The 21,526-nt window shown below is 39.8% G+C and overlaps 1 protein-coding gene across 4 annotated transcripts in view; it reads left to right on the plus strand.

The window, feature by feature from the left end:
- The window catches only part of Crlf3 (cytokine receptor like factor 3), a 58,612-nt gene extending 46,262 nt beyond the window's left edge, over window positions 1–12,350 (plus strand). For 3 of the 4 annotated variants that reach the window (XM_087191503.1, XM_087191502.1, XM_004870686.3), the window contains 2 exons: window positions 9,236–9,348; window positions 10,945–12,350. In XM_087191503.1, the coding sequence (XP_087047629.1) occupies window positions 9,236–9,348; window positions 10,945–11,201 (370 nt within the window). In that variant the 3' untranslated portion in view covers window positions 11,202–12,350. The remainder of the gene's footprint in view (window positions 1–9,235; window positions 9,349–10,944) is intronic. The other variant, XM_004870687.4, reaches the window with a different exon arrangement.
- The last annotated feature ends 9,176 nt before the right edge of the window (window positions 12,351–21,526 follow it).

Raw genomic sequence — 21,526 nt, forward strand, 5'->3', positions numbered from 1 at the left:
GGCCTCTGGAATGCTAAGCAGGTACTCTATCACTGAGTTGTATCCCCAGCTAAGTTTAAATTTTTGTGTGTGTGTGTGTATGTGCATTTGCTATTGGGGATTGAACCCAGGACCTTCAAACTGAGCTACATCATACATCTTTCTTATTTATCTATCTATCTATCTATCTATCTATCTATCTATCTATCTATATTTATCTATTTATCGAACCAGGGCTCGAACTCGACCTTGTGCTTGTGAGGCAGGCACGGTGCCACTTAGCTAAATCCCCAGCCCATACAATTTTCTTTTTTTTTTTTTTTTTGGTACCAGGGATCGAACTCAGGACTTTGCACTTTTGAGGCAGGCGCCAGAACCACAATTTTCATTTTTTAATTTGGGACACGGTCTCACTAAGTCACTAAATTTGCCATGTTGGGTACAATTTATGGATTGATTTGAATGGGCTCAGTCAGCAAGAGACTAAGAAGTCAATGTACATTGTGCATAATTGAAAATGAATGTGTTTCCATCTAATTTCGAACTGGGGACCTTTCGTGTGTGAGGCAAACGTGATAACCAGTATGCTACAGAAACTGCTCACTTAAATTTCCCAGGTTGGGCTCAAAGCTGCAGTTATCCTGCCTCAGCCCCCTAGAGTCCTGGAATTACAAATATATACCACCATGTTGGACACGTTTTTAGTTTTGATGAAGTGTAGTTTACCAATTGTATCTTTTTTTTTTTTGGTACCAAGAATTGAATGTAGGGCCTCTCGCTTATCAGACAGGTGCTATGCTGCTGAGCTACATCCCTTGCCCCTATCAATTGTATCTTACGCTTTTGCTATTGTGTCTAAGAAATCTTTGCCTAATTATGATCACCAGTTTTATGTTTTAAAATTTTACATTTAGATCTGTGAGATGTTTTGAGTTACTTTTAATATAATGTGTGAAATGAGTTTTATTTTGCATCTGATGTCTGGTACTTCTAGCATTTGTAGAAAAGAGAATCCTTTCTGCATTGATTTGCCTTTTACCTTTATCAAAACTCAATTGAGGGGCCAGGGATTTAGCTCAGTGGTTCCAGCACCTGCCATGCAAGTGCAAGGTCTCATGTTCGATCCCTGGTGCCAAAAAAAAACCCAAATAAACCTCAATTGACCAGTGCTGGGGATTTAGCTCAGTGGCACTGCACCTGCCTCACAAGCACAAGGTTCTGAGTTCAATCCCTGGTACTAAAAAAAAAAAAAAAAAATACTCATGCTGAACAAAATATCAAAATTTTGGGCTGGGGATTTAGCTCAGTGGCACCATATCTGCCATCCTGAGTTTGATCCCCAGTACAAACAAAAAATCAGTTGATCGTATGCATGGTCAATTTCTGGACTCTACTGTGTTTCATTGATCTGTAAGTGTGTCTCCTTTTGCCAGAACCACACTGTCATGATTATTGTAGTTTTATCTAAAGATAAATCTTAAAATCGAGTATTGTATTCTAACTTGTCCTCCTTTTTTTTCAAAATTGTTTTGGCTATCCTAGTTCCTTTGTCTTTTCATATGGTTTTTAGATTCACCGCGTTTATTTCTGTGCTTTGTATTTTGGTACCGGGGATCGAACTCAACCTTCAGCTTGTGAGGCAGGCAGCGGCACCACTGAGCTAAATCCCTGGACCCCCAGCTGTTTATTTCTAAAAGAGTAATTCTGAGCTAGTTTTGGTGGTGACACACACTTGTAATCCCAGCTACTGGAAAGGCTGAGGCAGGAGGATTGCAAGCCTGGGCAATTTAGTGACCCTGTCTGAAAAAATTATTAAATATAAAGAGGCTATGATGTAGCTCAGGGCAAAGGCTCTGGGCTCAGTTTCCAGTACTGTAAAAGCAAACAAATAAAAGAAAAACTGCTGTATTTTTATTGTGATTGTCATGAATCTGTAGATCAGTTGGTGGGTAATTGATATAATATTTTGACTGTTCTATGTATTGCGTATATTCTACCTTTATTCTTTTTTTCTATTTTTTTTTTTATGGTATTAGGGAATTGAACCCATGATCACACTGAGCTACACCCCCAGCCCTTTTTTATTTTAAGACAAAGTCTAAATATTTAAATTCCTGGGCTGGGCTCACAAAATTATCCTGCCTCTGGCTCTAAATATTTAAATTCCTGGGCTGGTCTCACACTTCGAAATCATCCTACCTCTGCCTCCCAAAGGACTGATTTTGCAGGTGTGCACCACAGGCTCATTTGTTTAGTTTTTTAAAAAAATGTTTCTCATCTGTGTTACATAGTTTTTCTTTTCCCTCTCTGATTACACTGGCCAGTAGGCATGATTCTGAATAGCAGTATTGGAAATGATGTCTTTGCTCTGTCCCAGATCTTAGCTGGAAGGCATCTAGTCTTTCAGTTACACACCTGCCAGTGACAGGTTGTTTTTTTTTATAGATCCCTACATCAGGTCTAGGAAGTTCCCTTCTAGTCCTACTTTGCTGAGAGGGGTTTTTTTTTTTTTTTTTTGAAGTTTAATTGTCAAATTATTCTAAGCATCTGTTGAGATAATACAGTTTTTCTTCAGTTGTTATGGTGTATATGTAGTTGGAGTTCTTTTTTTTTTTTTTTTTGTACCGGGGATCGAACTCGGGTCCTTGCACTTGTGTAGCAGGTGGCGAAACCACTGAGCTAAATTGCCAGCCCGACGTTGTATATGTAGGATAACATGAAGTAGATTTGGTTTTTATTCTTAGTTCATGTCACAAAGCTCCCTAGACCCATGGAATCTTCTGAGTGAAAGTCAGCTTTTGTTACTCATGATAAGCACCTTTGATAACACTTAAGTTTATATGAATGAGGTGACTTAGGTTGGGACCCCTAGAGTAAGTGATTAGAGCATTAGGAGGTTGCAGTTTTCAGCCCACTTACTACCTCCAGGAGAGGGGTGGTGGTGCTGGAAATGAAGCTCTTTAGAAACTTGAACCACAAGATGTGAGGAGCTTCCAGGTTGGTGGACATGAGAGCTTCTGGGGAGACCTGGGCCTGGAGTGTTTCTGTGAATTCCAGGAACCATTCTTGTAGTTTTCCTCCATGAGAGGACAGCACAGGAACTTCTGGTTTATTTATTGCAAGAGCAGTCGGCAGTGTGGAAAGGTCAGATTTATGATTGGCAGCTGAAGTGAGGCAGCCTGTGGGGCTGAACCCTTCACTGTGGAATCTGATGTGGAATCCAGGGAGACAGTGTTAGAACTGAATTGAATGCTAGGACCCCTGCTGGTGTCCAGAGAGTTGGGGAATTGCTTGGTATGTGGGGAGAAACCCCGTGAACTGAGTGTGAATAGAGATAAAACGATTTGTTTTTCCTTTACCTAGTGGTAGATTTTCCAGTGTTGGACCAGCTAGCTTTGTGTCCCTTAGAGAAACCTCTTTTGACTGTGCTTTATTCTTTAAATACATTGCTAAATTTTGTTTGTAGTGTTTTGTTGAGTATTTTTATGTCTTTTCATGAGAGGGATAATTTAGGGGGGTTTTTAGGTTTTTGGTTTTTTTTTCCTGATGTCTTTGGTTATAGCACTGAGGTAATGGCTGGCCTCCTAAAATGAGTTGAGAATTGTTTCCTCCTCTTTATTTTCTAGAACTGTTTAATAGAATTAGTATCATTTCTTCCTTACATATGTGCCAGAATCCTCTGTGAATTTCTCATCTAACTTTTCTTTGGAAGACTTTCAATTTCTATAGTGGAGATAGAACTATTCATGGTTGTTTTTTTTAAATACAGTTTACTTGTTCTACTTTTTTTTTGAAATGAGGTTTCACTCTGTTGTCCAAGCTAGTCTTGAAATTGTGAGGTCCAGATGAGTCCATGGAGGTCTCCTGAGTTGGGAACTTTAAGTCACCCCTCACCACACACACACACACACACACACACACACACGCACACACACACACACACACACACACACAGAGGTTTGTGGAGTCTTGTCATAGAAAAGCATGTCAGGATCCATCAGCATGAGTCCTAGGCAGACTTATTAGGCAGAGTTAGGAAATAAGAGAAAATAGGGAAAAGGCTTTAGCTTGGACAGTGAACAGAGCTTCTGAGTGAGTAGCCAGCTCATAAGAGGAGAGCAGCCTTCGTGGATCGGCGGAGGCAGGCCAAGGTCTAGTCGGTGTTTGTCTCGGGTCTGTTCTGAAAGAAGTCCTGATGATGAGAGGGGACAGTGCTGCTCCCCCTGAGATCACTGCTTCTGTTTGGGGAAGCCTCAGTGTTGTGCAGGCTCTTCTGGAATCAGGGTGCCCAGAGGAGTAGGGCAATGACTGGAGACTTCTGGGGACAGTTAAGTGTCCCTATAAAACTGTTATCTTGGTAGTCTTAGTCTTGAATTGAGGATGAGATAGATTATGTAAAGTTAGGGCTAATCAACCTTGTTTTGCCAAGTTCTGGAGAGGCACTTCCTAATTTTAGTATATGTGCTGCCGAAGCAAGCACAAGGCACTTCCTAAATGGTTACCATGTCTGTGTGCAAAGCCTAGAAGGGATTTGAGGGGCCGGGGATTTAGCTCAGTGGTGCCGCCGCCTGCCTCATAAGCACAGGGTCCTGAGTTCGATCCCTGGTACCCCCCCCAAAAAAAATAATAAAAGGGATGTGACCCAAAGTTTTAAGGTAATAAAAGGATACAAAATGAAGCTCAAACTTTGTTCTATCTCTAGTTACCTGTAGGACATCCGCAGCCCTCCCACCCCAATACTGTTTTGTTTTGTTTACAAAAACAGCTTTTAAGTCACTGATTGCCTCAGAATAAAACACAAATCTTGTTTTTACTAAGTAACAGATTAAGGGCCAGGGAATTTGTTTTTGGTCTCTGTGTCAAACATGGTAGCTTTGAGAAAGATTATCATCCAGAACTTTCTGTACTTCTTTATATAATAGATGAATTCCAGCAAACTTGTACATAAATTGATTTTGGAGGTTAGGGGGATTGAACCCAGGCCACCTCCTGTATGTTAGGTAAGTACTCTACCATTGAGCTACACTCCGTAGCCCTCCTAAATAGATTTTTGAATTAATTATATCTTGGAGGTTTTTTTGTGTGTATGTGCGGTCTTGGGGATCCAACCCAGGGCCTTGTGCATGCTAGGCGAGTGTTGTAGCACTGAGCTCCTCCTCACACCGTATGGCAAGGTTCCTTATCACACTTTATTTTTATTTTTTTGGTACTGGGGATCGAACTCGGGTCCTTGCGCTTGCGCAGCAGGCATCCAAACCACTGAGCTAAATCCCTGGCCTCACACTTGTTTTTATGAGAGGGCAGCTACTATTGTTTCATAGGATGGTCTGACCACTTGTCTTAGAATGTAAAAAAATTCAAAGATTTTTCACTTTTGTTCTATTTCTTAGAGTGTCTTATTAGTGAACTATGAAAATAATTCTGTTTCGGGCATATTAGCTATGTGTTTATAAGTTTTCAGGTTCATCTATTTTCAGAACAACTTTTATAAGCTTTTCATGCCATGTTTGGTTTATTCAACAAATGCTATGATGTTTTTATGACCCATTTTGTGATTTCTTTAAATAAGGACATGTCTTATTTCTTTGCTGTGTTGGGGTTCAAACCCAAGGCTTCACCAAGCACTCTACCAGAGCTACATCCCTGGTCCTGAGGGGTCTTTCTGTGTGCTTTACTATTTTTAACTAATTTCAAGAAGTTTTATTTGAATTAACTATTCAGTTAAAAAGTTTACTGCAAAGAGATGGAGGCAGGAGGCAGATAGTGAAAGGGAAGAGGAAGTGAAAAGAATTAAGATGTGTTATGGACATGTACCAACTTCCCATGATGAATGTAATCATTATGTGCTGCAAACATGTAGAAATAAAAATAAACTGGGTGTGGTGGCACATCCCTATAATCCTGGTGCTGTGGGAAGTTCAAGCAGGAGGATCACAACAACTTCAAGTCCGGCCTAGGCAATCTAGCAATTTAACAAGAGGATTGCTGCACATTTGAGGCCAACCTGGGGCTACATAGTGAGTTCAAAGACAGCCTGAACTACATACATAGTTAGACTGTCTCAAAATCAAACGGAACCGAAAATATAATAGAATATAAACACAAAATTTTAATTTCCATACTGCTACTACTTCTTCCCCCTCCTCCTTTTCTTTTTCTTCCTTTTTCTTTAGTTGTAGTAAAAAACATATATGAAATATACCCTCTTAAAAATTTTCAAGTGTACAGTATATTAAGTTCAGTATTGTATAGTAGATCTCCACAACTTTTCTTCTTGCATGACTGAAACTATGCATCCTGAGTATCAGCTCCTCAGTTCCTGTACCCAGTGCCTGAGAGCCACCATTCCTTTCCTAATTTACATGCCTCATAAGTGGAATTACACAATATTTGTTTTGTGAGTGGCCTATTTCGTTTAGTATGATGTCCTCAGAGTTCATCCGCGTTGTCATGTATGGCAGGATTTCTTTCTTTTTTATGACTGAATAATTTTCTCTTGTATATTGCTATGGTTGAATATGTTTTGTCCCCACTGAAACTGGTGTTGAAATCTGACTCCCAGTATAACTGTGTGAGAGGTGGTGAAACCTTTAAGAGATACTTAAGTAAAAAAAAAAGATACTTAGATCATGGGGACTCATCCCCATGGATGGCTTAATGGCCTTGTTGAGAGGCTGGGCTGGATCTCTCAGGAGTGCAAGCAAGAGTGGGTTGTTCTAAAGCAAGGTGCACTCTAGTGTTTCAGCCTCTTCTGGTTCCACCTACATTTTCACTCTGGCACATGCTCCTGCCATGTGATGCCCTGTGTCATGAGACTCTCACCAGAAGCTGAGATGCTCCCACCATGCTCTTCAACCTTCAGAAGTGTGAGCTGAATAAACCTCTTTTCTTTATGACCTACCCAGCCTCAGGTACTTTGTTATAGAAACACGAAACAGGCCGAGACTTGTGGACACATCACATTTTCCACATCCAGCCATCTATCAATAGATATGTAAATTGTTACCACCATCATCTCTTGGCTATTGAGAATACTCTGTAATGAACACAAGAGTGCAAATATTTTTTCCATTCTTGATTTCAGGTTATTTGGATAAATACCCTGAAGTTTTTTGCTGGATCATAGTTTTATTTTTTTGAGTAACTTCCATATTGCTTTCCATAGTTGCTGCTCCTTTGTACATTCTTTTTTATTTTTTATTTTGTACCAGAGATCGAACTCAGGACCCTGTGTTTGTGAGGCAGGCACAGCACCACTGAGCTAAATCCCCAGCCTGAGATTTATTTTTTCTATTAGCTGTTATAAAGGTGTGAAGTGACACAGTTGTTTTGATTTGCATTCCCTGGTGATGTGTGATGCTGGGCATCTTTTTATATGGGCATTTGTGTGTCTTTGTATATTTTTATGATTGGTTTTTGCTTTTTCCTGCTGAGCTGTAGGAGTTCCTTGTGTATTTTGGCTATTAACCTCTTGTATGGTTAGATATATGGTTTGCAAATATTTTCTCCTATTCCTGAGCTGGGGGTTAGCTTGGGGGTAGAGTATGTGCTTAACATACATGAGGGTTTAGTTTCAGTTCCAAATACCAAAGAAGAAAAAATGTTGTCCCATTGGCTGCCATTGTACTCTCTTGGTGGTTTCTTTTGCTGTGCAGAAGCTTTTTAGTTTGCTGTACTTCTGCCTGTTATTGTTATCTTGGTTGTTTTTAGGGTCACATCTAAGAAATTATTGCTAATACCAATGCTATGAGGTTTTTCTCTACGGTTTTCTTCTAGGAGTTTTGTACCTTTTTGTTTTGTTTGTTTGTTTTTTGTTTTTTTGTTTTGTTTTCTTGAGGCAAGGTCTCCCTATGTAGTTCAGGCTGGCCCTGAACTCACGTTGTAGCCCAGGCAGGCCTCGAACTCATGGCAATCCTCCTGCCTCAGCCTCCGAAGTGCTGGCATTACAAGCTTTCGCCACTGCACCCGGCTTGTACCCTTTTTTTTTGGTGGTGGTACTAGAAATTGAGCCCAGTACCTTCACACCAAGCTATATCCCCAGCTCTTTTATTTTTTATTTTGAGGCAGGGTCTTGTTAAGTTACTGAATTTCCAGACTGGGCTTGGTCAAAGGGCTGGGGATGCAGCTCTGTGGCAGAGTGTCCTATGAAACAAAAGAAGAGAAAGGAAACCAATTATAATAGCCTTTTTAAAGACTGTAAATGTATTTTCAAATATTATATGATAACAGCAAATCATTGTAGACTCATATTGAAGGTTTGGGTGATGACAGCAATAGTCACATTAATTACAATGGCAAATATGACAAATTTCTCTTCCTTCATTCCTTCGTTTGTTCCTTCATTCCTTCCTCCATGTTTGAGGGGTTTTTGTTTTACTGTGGTACTGGGGATCCAACCCAGGGGCTTGTGCATGCTATTCAAGGGCTCTACCATGGAGCCATACCCCCCACCTTTTGTTTTTTCTTTTGCTCCTTAGTTTCCTGAACTATAAAATAGATATAATAATAGCACTTGCTTGATAGATTATAAGAATTTGTAGCAATTATTTATAGATAGATACAATGATTCATTGCTTAATGACAGGCGTACGTTCTGAGACACTGTCATTAGGTGTTGCGCAGTGTTATGAATGTCATAGCGCCTTGCAAAAGCCTAGATGGAACAGCCTGGCACACCCCTAGGCATGAGGGCGAGCCTGTTGCTCCCAGGCTACTCACCTGTCCCACATTCTGTAGGCAGTTGTAATGCAGTGACAAGACTTTGTATGCCTAAATGTAGAAAAAGTACAGTACAGGGCCAGGGATTTAGCTCAGTGGTTTCGCCGCTTGCTGCGCAAGCACAAGGACCCGAGTTAGATCCCTGGTACCAAAAAAAAAAAAAAAGTAAAAGTACAGTACAATAAGCAATAGGAATTTTTTAGCTGTGTACTAATCTTACGGGATCATCACATAGGTGGTCTGTCACTGACCAAAATGTTGTTGTGCAGCACATGACTACCAAATATTTTAAACAGTGTTTGGAATATAGTAAGTTCTCAATTGTTTTAAGTTATTATTTACAATACAGCAATTTTGATATAGTTGGTCTTTTTAAGTTAGTAGCTCTAGGGCCGGGGATTTAGCTCAGTGGTTCTGCCGCCTGCCTCACAAGTGCAAGGACCCAAGTTTGATCCCCGGTGCCAAAATAAAAGAGTAGCTCTGAGGTGTAATGTAATATTGAAAAAAACATGAACTGACCTTTTGACCTCATGTACAGGGTTGAAACTGTGGGGCAGCCAGACCACAGAGACAGTATAGGAGTGTGTGCAGAGAAGCAGAGCGGATGCGACTCTCTACAGCGGGACCAGGCGGTGTGCATCAGTACCAATGGTAAGAGATAGCTGCCGCTCTCCTTGAAACATAAGTCAATATGGTAGTGAAGTATGAATGCCCTAATACCACGCAGTGGTAAAGGAGATGAAAAGATTTAGCCCTTTCTCCTCCCCCAGTGCTGGGGAGTGAACCCAGGATCTCTTGAATGCTAGGCAGATGGTCTACTAATGAGCTACAGCCTCAGGGGGCATTGTTTTAAAATCCTTTACAAGTAAAAAAGCATTTGATTTTTCTAACAAGCTGTGATTTAAAAAGTACAGTGAATACTTAAATTAAAATAAATTTATTACAATAAAGACATGTTGGTATTTATCCTCTTTAAAATACTCCCTCTTGGCTGGGGATTTAGCTCAGTGGTTTTGCCGCCTGCTACGCAAGCACAAGGACCTGAGTTCCATCCTCGGTACAAAAAAAAATAATAATACTCCCTCTCACTTCAAGCACACTCATCCCATCCTTTTTTGCCACTTTTTAAGCAGTTCCAAAAGTCCTTTTTCATGAATGTGTGTGTGTAGTTACACTGTTGTGGCTGCTTCAGTGTCCTGAATCACTTCAAAATGTTTGCTTTCTTCATCATTTTCTCTTTGGAGAAGAGCCAGAAGTCAAACAGTGCCAGATTCAATAAATAAGTAGATGAAGACACATTGTAATATTTTCATGACCCTGCCTTTCTGTTGGATGGCCCTTGGTGGCAGGGTTCACCATATTTTTTTTTATCACATCTGTCTCATAAAGACAAATTTAAAAAATTTGAACATCCATTGTGGTTTTTTTCACACCTCATGCTTTCTGAGATGAAAATTAAGTCCTCAGGGAGGGACTTAATAATAAGGCTTGGGACCAACTAAGCTGGACTTCACAATACTTACCCAGGCAATACAGTACTTATTGTTCATAATACAAACCAGGCAGTTCACAATACTTATCTTGTAGATTAAGAAACTGTGGAGAAAGAGGACTTTTCTTTTTCTTTTCTTTTAAGGCAAGCCCTCAAATACTGAATACATCCCCAGACCGTTTAAATCTTATTTTGAGATGGGATTTCACTAAGTTGATCAAGCTGGCCTTGAATGTATGACCCTCCTGCCTCAGGCTCCCAATGCAGCATGTGCCACATCCAGATGAAAAGATACTTACTGTATTTTTCCAGTGCTCTTGGTTCCTTACTCCATAGCAATTACACTTTTCAAAATTACTAGTAAGACCTTATAATATTTTGTGGTATAGGATCAAACGTTAGATAGAACAAGATCCTTATTTATTCCATATGAAACAATCTTGCTGTTTCACAGGTTGTAATTTTGCAGTGGTGTTAAGTTTCTTTTGATGGTCATTCACAGAAATTCATATCTCTATTGGTAAAGAGTAGCCTTGTACCAGAATGCTAAAGATTGAGGCTTTAACTTTTGTCCTGCCATGGGGATGGAGGTTACTGAGCATATTTAAATTAATTACCAATGTCATTTGGCATTCTGAAATGTTTTCTTTTTCTGACTTAAGAAAACTGGCTGTGTTATATCTGTAACCTAGAAGCTGTTTCAATTCTCTTACTAGAATTGCTGCTTACAGGTAAATGACTCTTTACTCTTTTAGGTGCAGTTTTTGTAAATGGAAAGGAAATGACAAACCAGTTGCCTGCAGTTACCTCTGGATCTACTGTCACATTTGACATCGAAACTATGACTCTTGGAACCACCAATAATAATGAAGGCGGAAACTTTAAGCTCCGAGTAACTATTAGCTCGAATAACAGAGAAGTGGTTTTTGATTGGTTACTTGATCAGTCTTGTGGTTCTCTTTACTTTGGATGCTCGTTTTTCTATCCTGGATGGAAAGTGTTAGTGTTTTAGACTTTTGGATGCTTGGCTTCAGTTTGCAAAGTTACCATTGCTGTCTTCAGCCTAGTGTAGTTGTAACTGATTAAAGAAAAGTTGAATTCATCTCTCAGGCCTTTGGAAATTGAAGATGTTTACTGGATTCATTTTGTAATACAGTATTTTAGCAATAAGAGAATTGAACAGTGTGGACAAAAAGTAATTCTGTCGATTTTTTTTTTTAGCACATTGTTAATTAAAATATCATTATAATGAAAATCAAATTAGTTATAAAAGTCTAAGAAGATACAAAAAAGTCCTATACCCCTCTATGGTAGTTTTTCTTACACTTAGAATAGAAGAACTTAATGTACCGATATTTTATTAAATATAATCCATCAGGATTGAAGTTCCCATAAAACTTTGGAATAAAACAACAGGAATAGACCCCACAGAAGCCAGAGTTCTGTCACATGCGTTCATTTGTGTGTCCTCCACAAGTGTCCTGACTACACTCCAAGTTCAGGTATTTGGAAACAACGTTGAGTTTTATTCCATGTTCAGGAATCTTTATGCCTGGGAAACTATCCTTTCTGCGTTTTTTCACAGTGCCTGTACATTTCTGTAGTAGGCAGTATTATCTTTTGCTCTTTCCCTGCATGATTCTGGATAGGCTTGAGGGTTTGTGCAGGGTGAAACTCCTCAGGATGCAGCAGTGTTAGCCATTGCACATGTGCGGTCTCAGTGGCGTGTGTCCTATTTGTGGTGTGAACTGTCATCCAGTTTAATGTCAGTTGATAAGTGGTCTTTTAGTGGACCAAAGAAATACAGGGTAAAACTTGACCTACTTTTTTAAACTTCAATTTGTGTAAAATATTTATTTGAAGGACTTACTTAATATGTAAAAATAATGGCCTTAACTTACTATACCAGCCTACAGATTTTTAAAATGTGAATTTTCTTTTCATATTTACCAGTAGTAGAAAAGTGGGAAAGCAATTTTGATATTTTTGTAAGATAATTTATTTGGGGATTCATGTTCCCTATTAGACAATCATGAACTTTCTCTTTGCCTTTATAAATGTAAGTAGCCTTTCACATGTTTAGTGACTATTAAGAGGTTCTAGCATGTAGATTTCTTGTCCAGCTGTCTGAAACAAAATAAAAAACTCAAAGTTAAATGTGTGCATATTTTTGTTTCTTCATATTTAGTGAATCTTATTTTAATTTGTTTTTCATTAGAAGGGAAAGGGTTTCTTTTCAGGCATTTTAATTAATACCATTGTAACTTGTGAAAGGTTACTTGTACACCCTTACATTCTCTATATCTGATACTAATCAGAGTGTGTAACATGTGCACCATTAATGTTGAATACAATGAAAGTAGATGAATTATTTTCTCCAGACATCTCATCTCATTCCCTTTAATCAAATATTTATTGATTGTATTTTTTGTTTTGTTTTTTGTTTATTTTGAATGTAGTTGTTTCTTACTCTCTATTAAAAAATGGCATCTTAAATTTATAGCTATCGAATATGCCTTTTCACAAAAGTGACTTAAACCTAGAAAGGAGTAGATTGTAATGTTTTGAACCTTGAAACTAATTAAACTATTGATTTTTTTCTGCCTTGAACTGTAAGCTGACGATTTTAAATTTTTTTTTTTTAATTTTAGTTTTTTGCTGGGGATTTAGCTCAGTGGCACTGCGCTTGACTGGCAAGTGCAAGGTCCCGAGTTTCATCCCCGGTACGGAAAAAAAAAAAATTCTTTTAAAAAAGCAGTGGTGGGCTGGGGACTTAGCTTAGTGGTTTTGCTACCTGCTGTGCAAGTGCAAGGACCTGAGTTCGATCCCCGGTACCACAAAAAAAAAAAAAAAAAAAAGCATTGGTTACCCCACTATCACAAACAGACAGATCATCTAGACAAAAAATTAACAATGAAATTTTAGAACTGAACCAAGCTATTGAACAGCTAGATTTAATAGATGTTTACAGAGTGTTCCACCTCACAAAATCAGAATACACATTCTTTTTGGCTGTACATGGATCATTCTCCAAAATAGACCACATGCTACCTTATAGGACATGTCTAAGTAAATGTAGAAGAATCGAAGTTACCCGCTGTATATTATCAGACCATAGTGCAATGAAATTGAAAGTCAATAACATAAGAAACCGCAAAACTCCCACAAACACATGGAAATTGAATAACACCCTCCTGAACAACCAATAGGTCACAGAGGAAATTAAAGAAGAAATTAGACAGTTTCTACAAGTAAATGATAATGCCAGTACAAAATACAGAAATGTATAGGACACAATGAAAGCAGTTCTATGCGGTAAATTCATACCAGTAAATGCCCATATTAGCAAAACAGAGAGAACTCAGATAAATAACCTAATGCAGAATCTCAAGCACCTAGAAAAAGAAGGGCATAACAAACCCAAAGCTTGTACAAGAAAGGAAATTATAGGCTGAGGATTTAGCTCAGTGGTTCCACTGCCTGCCTTGCAAGCACAAGGACCTGAGTTCAATCCCCAGTACCAAAAAAAAAAAAAGAAGAAAAGAAATTATAAAGATCAGAGCAGAAATCAATGCAATGGAGACTAAGAGAATGATACAAAAAATTAATGAATCAAAGAGTTGGTTTTTCGAAAGAATAAATAAAATCAATAAAACTTTAGCCAACCTTATCAAAAAAAAGGAAAGAAAAGGCTCAAATCCATGCAATTAAGAAAGAAAAAGGTGAAGTCACAACAGACCCAGCAGAAATCCAGAGGATCATCAGTACCCACTTTGAGAACCTGTACTCTAATAAAATGGAAAACACAGAAGAAATGGACAGATTCCTAGATACATACGAATTGCCAAAGTTAAATGAAGAAGATAAAGAAATTCTAAACACCCCAATTACAATGAGTGAAATTGAAAATGTAATAAAAAATTTACCAACAAAGGAAAGCCCAGGTCCTGATGGGTTCACTGCTGAATTCTACAAGAGATTTAGAGAAGTACTATCGCCATTACTCTTTAAACTCATCAAGGAAATTGAAAGGGAAGCAAGGCTTCCAAATTCATTCCTGGAAGCAAGTGTCACTTTGATTCCAAAACCAGGGAAAGACCCACCCCAAAAAGAGAACTACAGACCAATCTCTCTAATGAACATAGATGCAAAAATCCTCAACAAGATACTGGCAAACAGAATGCAAAGGGTCATCAAGAAGATCATACACACTGAGCAAGTCTGATTTATCCCAGGGATGCGAGGATGGTTCAACATTTGTAAATCAGTAAATGTAATACACTATATTAACAGAGTCAAGGACAAAAACCATATCATCATCTCAATAGATGCAGAAAAGGCATTTGACAAAATCCAACACCCATTCATGATAAAAACACTACAGAAGGGCTGGGGATTTAGCTCAGTGGTTATGCTGCCTGTCTCAAAAAACGCTACAGAAAATTGGAACAGAAGGTCTTTATCTCAACCTGATTAAGGCTATTTATGAGAAACCAATAGCCAACATCATACTAAATGGTCAAAAACTGAAAACTTTCATGCTAAAATCAGGAAGAAGACAAGGATGCCCACTATCACCACTCCTGTTCAATATAGTTCTGGCAACATTAGCCACAGCAGTTAGACAAGAGAAAGAAAAGGAATAAAGATAGGAAAGGAAGAAGTTAAACTGTCATTATTTGCTGATGATATGATACTTTACATAGAAAACCCAGAAAACTTGGCCAAAAGACTTCTAGACCTACCTAATTGACAGATTCAGTAGAATAGCTGGATATAAGGTCAACACTCAAAAAACAATAGCCTTCTTATACACAAATAGCAGACTCACTGAGAGAAATTCAGGAAACAATTCCTTTTACAATAGCATCCAAAAAAATGAAATATCTAAGAATCAACCTAACAAAGGAAGCAAAAGACCTCTACACTGAAAACTACAGCACTCTGAAAAAAGAGATCGAAGAGGATATAAGAAAATGGAAAGACATCCCTTGCTCCTGGGTAGGAAAAACCAATATAGTGAAAATGGCCATATTTCCAAAACTACTCTATAGATTTAATGCAATGCCAATTGAAATTCCAACAATATACTTCACAGAACTAGAGAAAACAATCCAAAAATTCATTTGGAACCAGAAGAGACCTAGAATAACAAAAGCAATTCTAGGCAACAGAGACATGGCTGGGGGTATCACAGTCCTCAACTTGAAATTATACTACAAAGGTTCTGTGATAAAAACAGCATGGTACTGGCAAAGAAACAGACCTGAGCATCAGTGGAATAGATTAGAAGATGCAGAAACAACTTCAGACATACTCAGCCACCTCATCTTTGACAAAGGAGCCAACCACCCTCATTGGAGGAAAGATAGCCTATTTAATAAATGGTGTTGTTGGAAAAACTGGATTTCAATCTGCCAAAGATTAAAACTAGACCCATACCTATCACCATGCACTAAACTAAGATCAAAGTGGATTAAAGATTAAATATTAAGACAGAAATACTAAACTTGATGGAAGATAAGTTAGGTAGAATTCTTTGTTTTTTTTTTTTTTTTTTTTAGTTAGGTAGAATTCTTGAAGACATTGGCATAAGAAAAGACTTTATGAACAAAACCTCAGTAGTATGGGAACTAGCACAAACAATCAACAACTGGGATGTCATTATTAAAAAGCTTCTGCACTGCAAGAACAGAGCTGAGAACCTACAATGTGGGGAAAAAATTTTAGCAGCTGTACCTCTGACAAAGGTCTACTATCTAAATATATAAAGAACTGAAAAAAATTAGACCCACCAAATTCAAAGACCCAGTTCAAAAATGGGCATCTGAAATCAACAGACATTTCTCAGACAAGTAAAAGCAGCAAATAAATATATGAAAAAATGTTCAACATCACTGGTCATTCAAGAGATGCAGATGAAAACAACACTGAGATTCTACCTCACCCCACAAAGAATGGCTACTATCAAGAAATCAACCAATAACAAATGCTGCTGGGGGTGTGGGGAGAAAAGAACCCTTCTCCATTGTTGGTGGGAGTGTAGACTGGTGCAACCACTGTGGAAATCAGTGTGGAGATACCTCAAAGAACTAGGACTAGAGGTCCCATTTGACCCCGCTATTCCCCTGCTGGGTATCTTCCCAAAAGAATTAAAAGGATCATACCACAGTGATATATGTGCACCCATGTTTATAGTGGCACAGTTTGTAATAGCTAAAGCTTGGAAACAGCCCAAGTGCCCATCAGCTGGAAACTGGATAAAGAAGATGTGGGGTTTTTTAATAAAATGGAGCACTACTCAGCCATAAAGAACGAGAAACTAGAGACATTTATAGCTAAATGGATGCATATTGAGGCCATACTCTTAAGTGAAATAAATAGGACACACGTGTAAATACTGAATAGCTTCTCTAGTGTGAGAAACTGAAAGTGTGAATAAGGATTAAAATGATTAAAATGAATAACTGATAATTTGAAATAGGAAAAGGTCCAAAGGTTTAGTGGTGGTGGGAGGGGAAAGGGAAAGGAAAGAATGGAAAGGAAAAATTATGAGAAAAGAAAAAAAATGGAAATGAAAACTATGTAAATAGGGAAGAGTGGAGGGGGTGAAGGGTGCACAGGTAAAGGGGAAAAAATAACCAAGATACATAATGTACAGGTACAAGCACCCAGTGACAAATGTAAACGTATTGTATACCTAAAATGTACCAATGAAAGAAAAAAAAAGCAGTGGCAAAGTTTATTTGAGAAAGTAAAAGTGAAGCATAAGAGAGAAGGGGCGGGGGATTTAGCTCATTTAGCTCAGTGGATTTAGCCACACTTGCCTCACAAGCACAAGGTCCTGAGTTCAATTCTCAGTAAAAACAAGATAAAAGAGCACCCTGGAGAAAGCGGGCCAGGCTATCTTGAGGAAAACCAGGATAGCCAAGATTTTGTTAAAGGCTAACTCATTCTGTTTATTTTTTATTTTTTGGTACCAGGGATCGAACTTGGGACCTTGCGCTTGCAAGGCAGGTGGCCGCACCACTGAGCTAAATCCCCAGCCCTCATTCTGTTTAAATAGATAATGGTACCTGGTATTCCAAAACTCTGTGCTGAGAAGAAAGAAAGGATTTGGTGATGCTATGTCAGTAAGAATTGGTGTTTATTGAACTCCTGCTTTGTGCCAGGCAAACCAAATTTTCAAAATAACATTGATTATCTCACCTAATCTCCAAGCTATACTTATGATGTTGGTGTTACTATTGTTTATTTATTCTTTACCAATGAGAAAACTTAGACTCAAGATGTGAACTAACTTATTTAAGCTGATGCCTTCAGCTAGTCTTGTCAGGATGCTGGCCCACACTGTCAAGGGCTGGGTCTGAGGGTGCCCCAGGTTGAAATAAAGAACCTAACCCACCCCTTTAACATAAGTATGTGGGTTCACAGACTCTTGTTCTGGAAAAAGGAATTTTTAGGACATGTTAGTAAAAGAGGCATGAGAAGGATTTCTTAGAAGTAGATAAAGGATCACTCAAGAGCAGAGAGTGAATGCTCAGAGAAAGCCAGGGTAGGGTATATTTAAAGGCTGTTTTTTTGTTTTGTTTTTCAGTACCAGAAATCAAACTCCGGACCTTGCACTTGCCAGGCAGAAGCAGCGCTACTGAGCTATATCCCCGGCTTAAAGGCTGTTTGTTTGTTTATTTATTTGGTACCTGGGATCAAACTCAAGACCTTGCGATTGCAAGGCAGGCAGCGGCACCACTGAGCTAAATCCCCAGCCCCTAAAGTCTGATTTTAATGTGAGTGATCTCGGATGTGCACTGTCACTGTCTGCCGGGTTACAGTGCAAGCCCGTCTATATAAATTTGAAGTGGAGATACACATTTTAAGACATGCTGTCTCCAGTGCAGCTGCTTTTTGGGCTAAAGGAAAAGGCAGTTTGTAGGTCAAAAGGGGTCCAGTGCTTGGGAACTTACAGGTTATTGGAAAAGGCCTTTAGGAATTTAACGCTATTGTAAGGATGGGGGGGGGGGTGTCACACACTAGGGTGGCCTTCAGAAGCAGGAGAAGAGTTTGTCTTGAACCTGCAGCTTTTCTGTTGTTTTTGTTTTTTTGGTACCAGGGATCGAACTTGGGTCCTTGGGCTTGCGCAGCAAGCGGTGAAAACCACTGAGCTAAACCCCCGGCCCTGCAGCTTTTCTTAATCTTTTTTTTTGTATCGGGATCGAACTTGGCTCCTTCCGCTTGTGAGGCAGGTGGTGGAACCACTGAGCTAAATCCCAGGCCCTGTTTTCTTTTTCTTTTCTTTTCTTTTTTTTTTTTTTTGGTGCCGGGGATCGAACTTGTGAGCTTGCGCTTTCGAGGCAGATGCCAGAACCACTGAAGCTTTTCTTAAAGTACAATTTAAAGCCAGGGATTAGCCCAGTGGTTCTGCTGCCTGCCTGGCAAGCACAAGGTCCTGAGTTTGATAACCCCAGTAACAACAACAACAAAAAAGTATAATTTAAAATTTTTGATTTTTCTGGTCACCTTTCTGCTTAGGTTTTTTTTTCTTTTTTTCAGTACTGGGGATCAAACTCAGGACCTTGTGCTTGCCAGGCAGGCGTGGTGCCACTGAGCTACATCCCAGGCTCCTACCTAGTTTTATTTCTTCTATCCTATCTCATTTTCCCTTCCTGAGCCCATACTCGAGGGATTTTCCTTTCCGGTGCCTCAAAGAGCACCCTGAGAGTCAGTAATTTTCCAGAAGGACAGAGCTCAGCAAAGCTCTTATGCGCATGGTTACCAGTTATTACAGCAAAAGCATCCAGTTTAAAATAAGCAATAGAGAAAGGTACAGGGTAGCGGCCTGGGGAGACCAGGCACATTCCCCTTTTGGTATCTGTGGCCTTTTTTCATTCAGTTTGAGATTGTACTGGTTCCTGGTATGACAGGTGACTTTCCATAGAAATGTGGTCAGCTTTGTGTTATGGTATAAGCCTCTAGATTTTATAGAAAACCACCTCTTTTCAGATGGCTTCCTGACACTTGAGCAGGGAAGGTTGAGAGGTGGGGTTGGCACTGCCTTGTTGCTGCCAGGTGGAAGTCGGTGTGCACCTTCCCCACTCAGCCACCGGTGACAGCTGAGTGTGACGCCTGGCCCTGCCAGGCACTGTGGGTGCTCAGGCCTTGGACCCTGCAGTAGGAGTGGTCTCAGTGCTTCCAGACAACATGAAAGTCTGTGCTCCCAACCAGGCTTCTTCTGAGTCACCCCAGGGGGAGAGAAGAGGTGCCCTATTATTAGTTGTTGAGGACAGAAATCTGGGGTCACTACATAATCCTCATTGACATCGCTGAGACCAGGCGCCTTGTCTCCGGCTGTGGACTGAAGTCCCGTCTCTGGCTAGGATTGGGGCTCAGTGATAGAGCGCTTGCCAGGCACATGCAGGGCCCTGGGTCCATCCCTAGCAGCAGGCAGGTAAACTGTCCTTGCTGCCTGTGTGGACAGCCTTCTCTAGCCCTGTCTGTCAGAGGTGTTTGGAGCCTCATTGTAGCTTCACAAATACGGAATTCTAGGCTCCTCCATTTGGCCTTGGATGAGGACAGTTTTGGGGGCTTTTTTTTCTGTATTAATTTCCTAGGGCTTCTGCAGCAAATAACTACAAACTTGGTGCCTTAAAACAGCAGAAATTGGGCTGGGGATTTAGCTCAGTGGTTCTGCCACCCACCTGCCTCACAAGCAGAAAGACCAGAGTTCGATCCCTGGTACAAAAAAAAAAACCAAACAAACCAGCAGAAATTCATTGTCTTACAGTTGAGAAGGTTAGATATCTGAAGTCAAGATGTTGGCAGGACTGTGCTCACTCCAAAGGCTCCAGGGGAAGATGTTGCCTTGCCTGCTTCTGGTGGCTCCGGACCTTCCTTGACTTTGGGCTCATAATTCCAGTCTCTGTATCTGTCTTCACATAGCCTTCTCCTCTCTCTTACAAGGAGTGACAGTTGTCTTCGATTTTGGAGCTACCCAGATAATCTGGGATGATCTCATTGCAAGATTCTTAAATCATTTATGTATCAAAGACTCTTTCCCCAAATAAATTTACTATCAGATTTTGGGACATGGACATACCTACATATCTTTTTTTTCTTTTTTTTTTGAGTGCTAGGGATTGAACCTAGGGGCACTTTACCAAGCTACACCCCCTATCCCTTTTTAATTTTTTATCTTTAGACAGGGTCTCACTAAAGCTGGCCAGACTGACTTTGCTTTTGTTTTTTTGTTTTGTACTGGGGATCGAACTCCGGTCCTTGTGCTTGCAGGACAGGCAGTGGAACCACTGAGCTAAATCCCCGGCCAGACTAACTTTGAATTTGAGATCCTTCTGCTTTAGCCTCCAGAGTAGCTAGGATTTGACATGTGCCACTGCACCTGGCATGTTTCCAACATTCTGTCTTCCTCTTTTATTTATTTATGGGGATGCTGGTGATAAAACCTAGGGCCTTGTACAGGTTAGGCAAGCACTCTACCACTGAGCTACACCTGCATCCCTGTTCCCTTGTTTTAGTGGAGCACTTCCTGCCCTTTCTGGGAAAGGGTACCCCAGAGGTAGAGTTCTTTTTTTGTGTTTTTTTTTTGGTACCAGGGATCGAACTCAGGTCCTAGCGCTTGCGCAGCAGGCGATGAAACCACTGAGCTAAATGCCTGCCCCAGAGGTAGAGTTCTTGAGAGCTCTGAAAGTTTCTTTATTCTGTCCTACACTTCTTTGATAGTAGCTGGTTAAGAATTCTAGGTTGGGGCCAGGGATCATAGTCTCTGTTCCTAGTCTTAAGCTGGTTTTACACCAGCTATGTGACTCATTTAACTGTTGACCCCTCAAGTTTGGGATACCTGCTCTGAACCCCACTAGATGATGAATTCCTAGAGGTTTTTCTTTTTTTTTTTTTTTGGTACTGGGGATTGAACTCCGGTCCTTGAGCTTGCGAGGCAGGCGTCGGAACCACTGAGCTAAATCCCGGCCCTCCTAGAGGTTTTCTATCTTCTAGAGCAGCTGTTGCCCACCCTGGTGGCTAAACATTAGAATCACCTGAGAGCTTTAAAAAAAATAGCAGAGGATCGGGGATTTAGCTCATTGGTTCCACCTCCTGCCTTGAAAGCTCAAGGACCCGGGTTCGATCCCCAGTATCAAAAACAAGAAGAAACTAGATGATTCTATTGTGAAGGCCAATTTAGGAGTAACTTGTTCCAAAGCAAGTAACAGTTTCCATAGTGATATTTTGGCAGTCTAAATTTATTCTACTTAAATGACTGTGCTTTATTCTGAAATTATCCTTTTTTTTTTTTTGCTACTGTCTTTCTATAAAGTAAAGCTTACA

This window comes from Heterocephalus glaber, unplaced genomic scaffold (genome assembly GCF_053883595.1).
Source record: "Heterocephalus glaber isolate CG9 unplaced genomic scaffold, H.glaber_assembly_v1.0 deba00001564, whole genome shotgun sequence".
In the NCBI taxonomy this organism is placed as follows: domain Eukaryota; kingdom Metazoa; phylum Chordata; class Mammalia; order Rodentia; family Bathyergidae; genus Heterocephalus; species Heterocephalus glaber.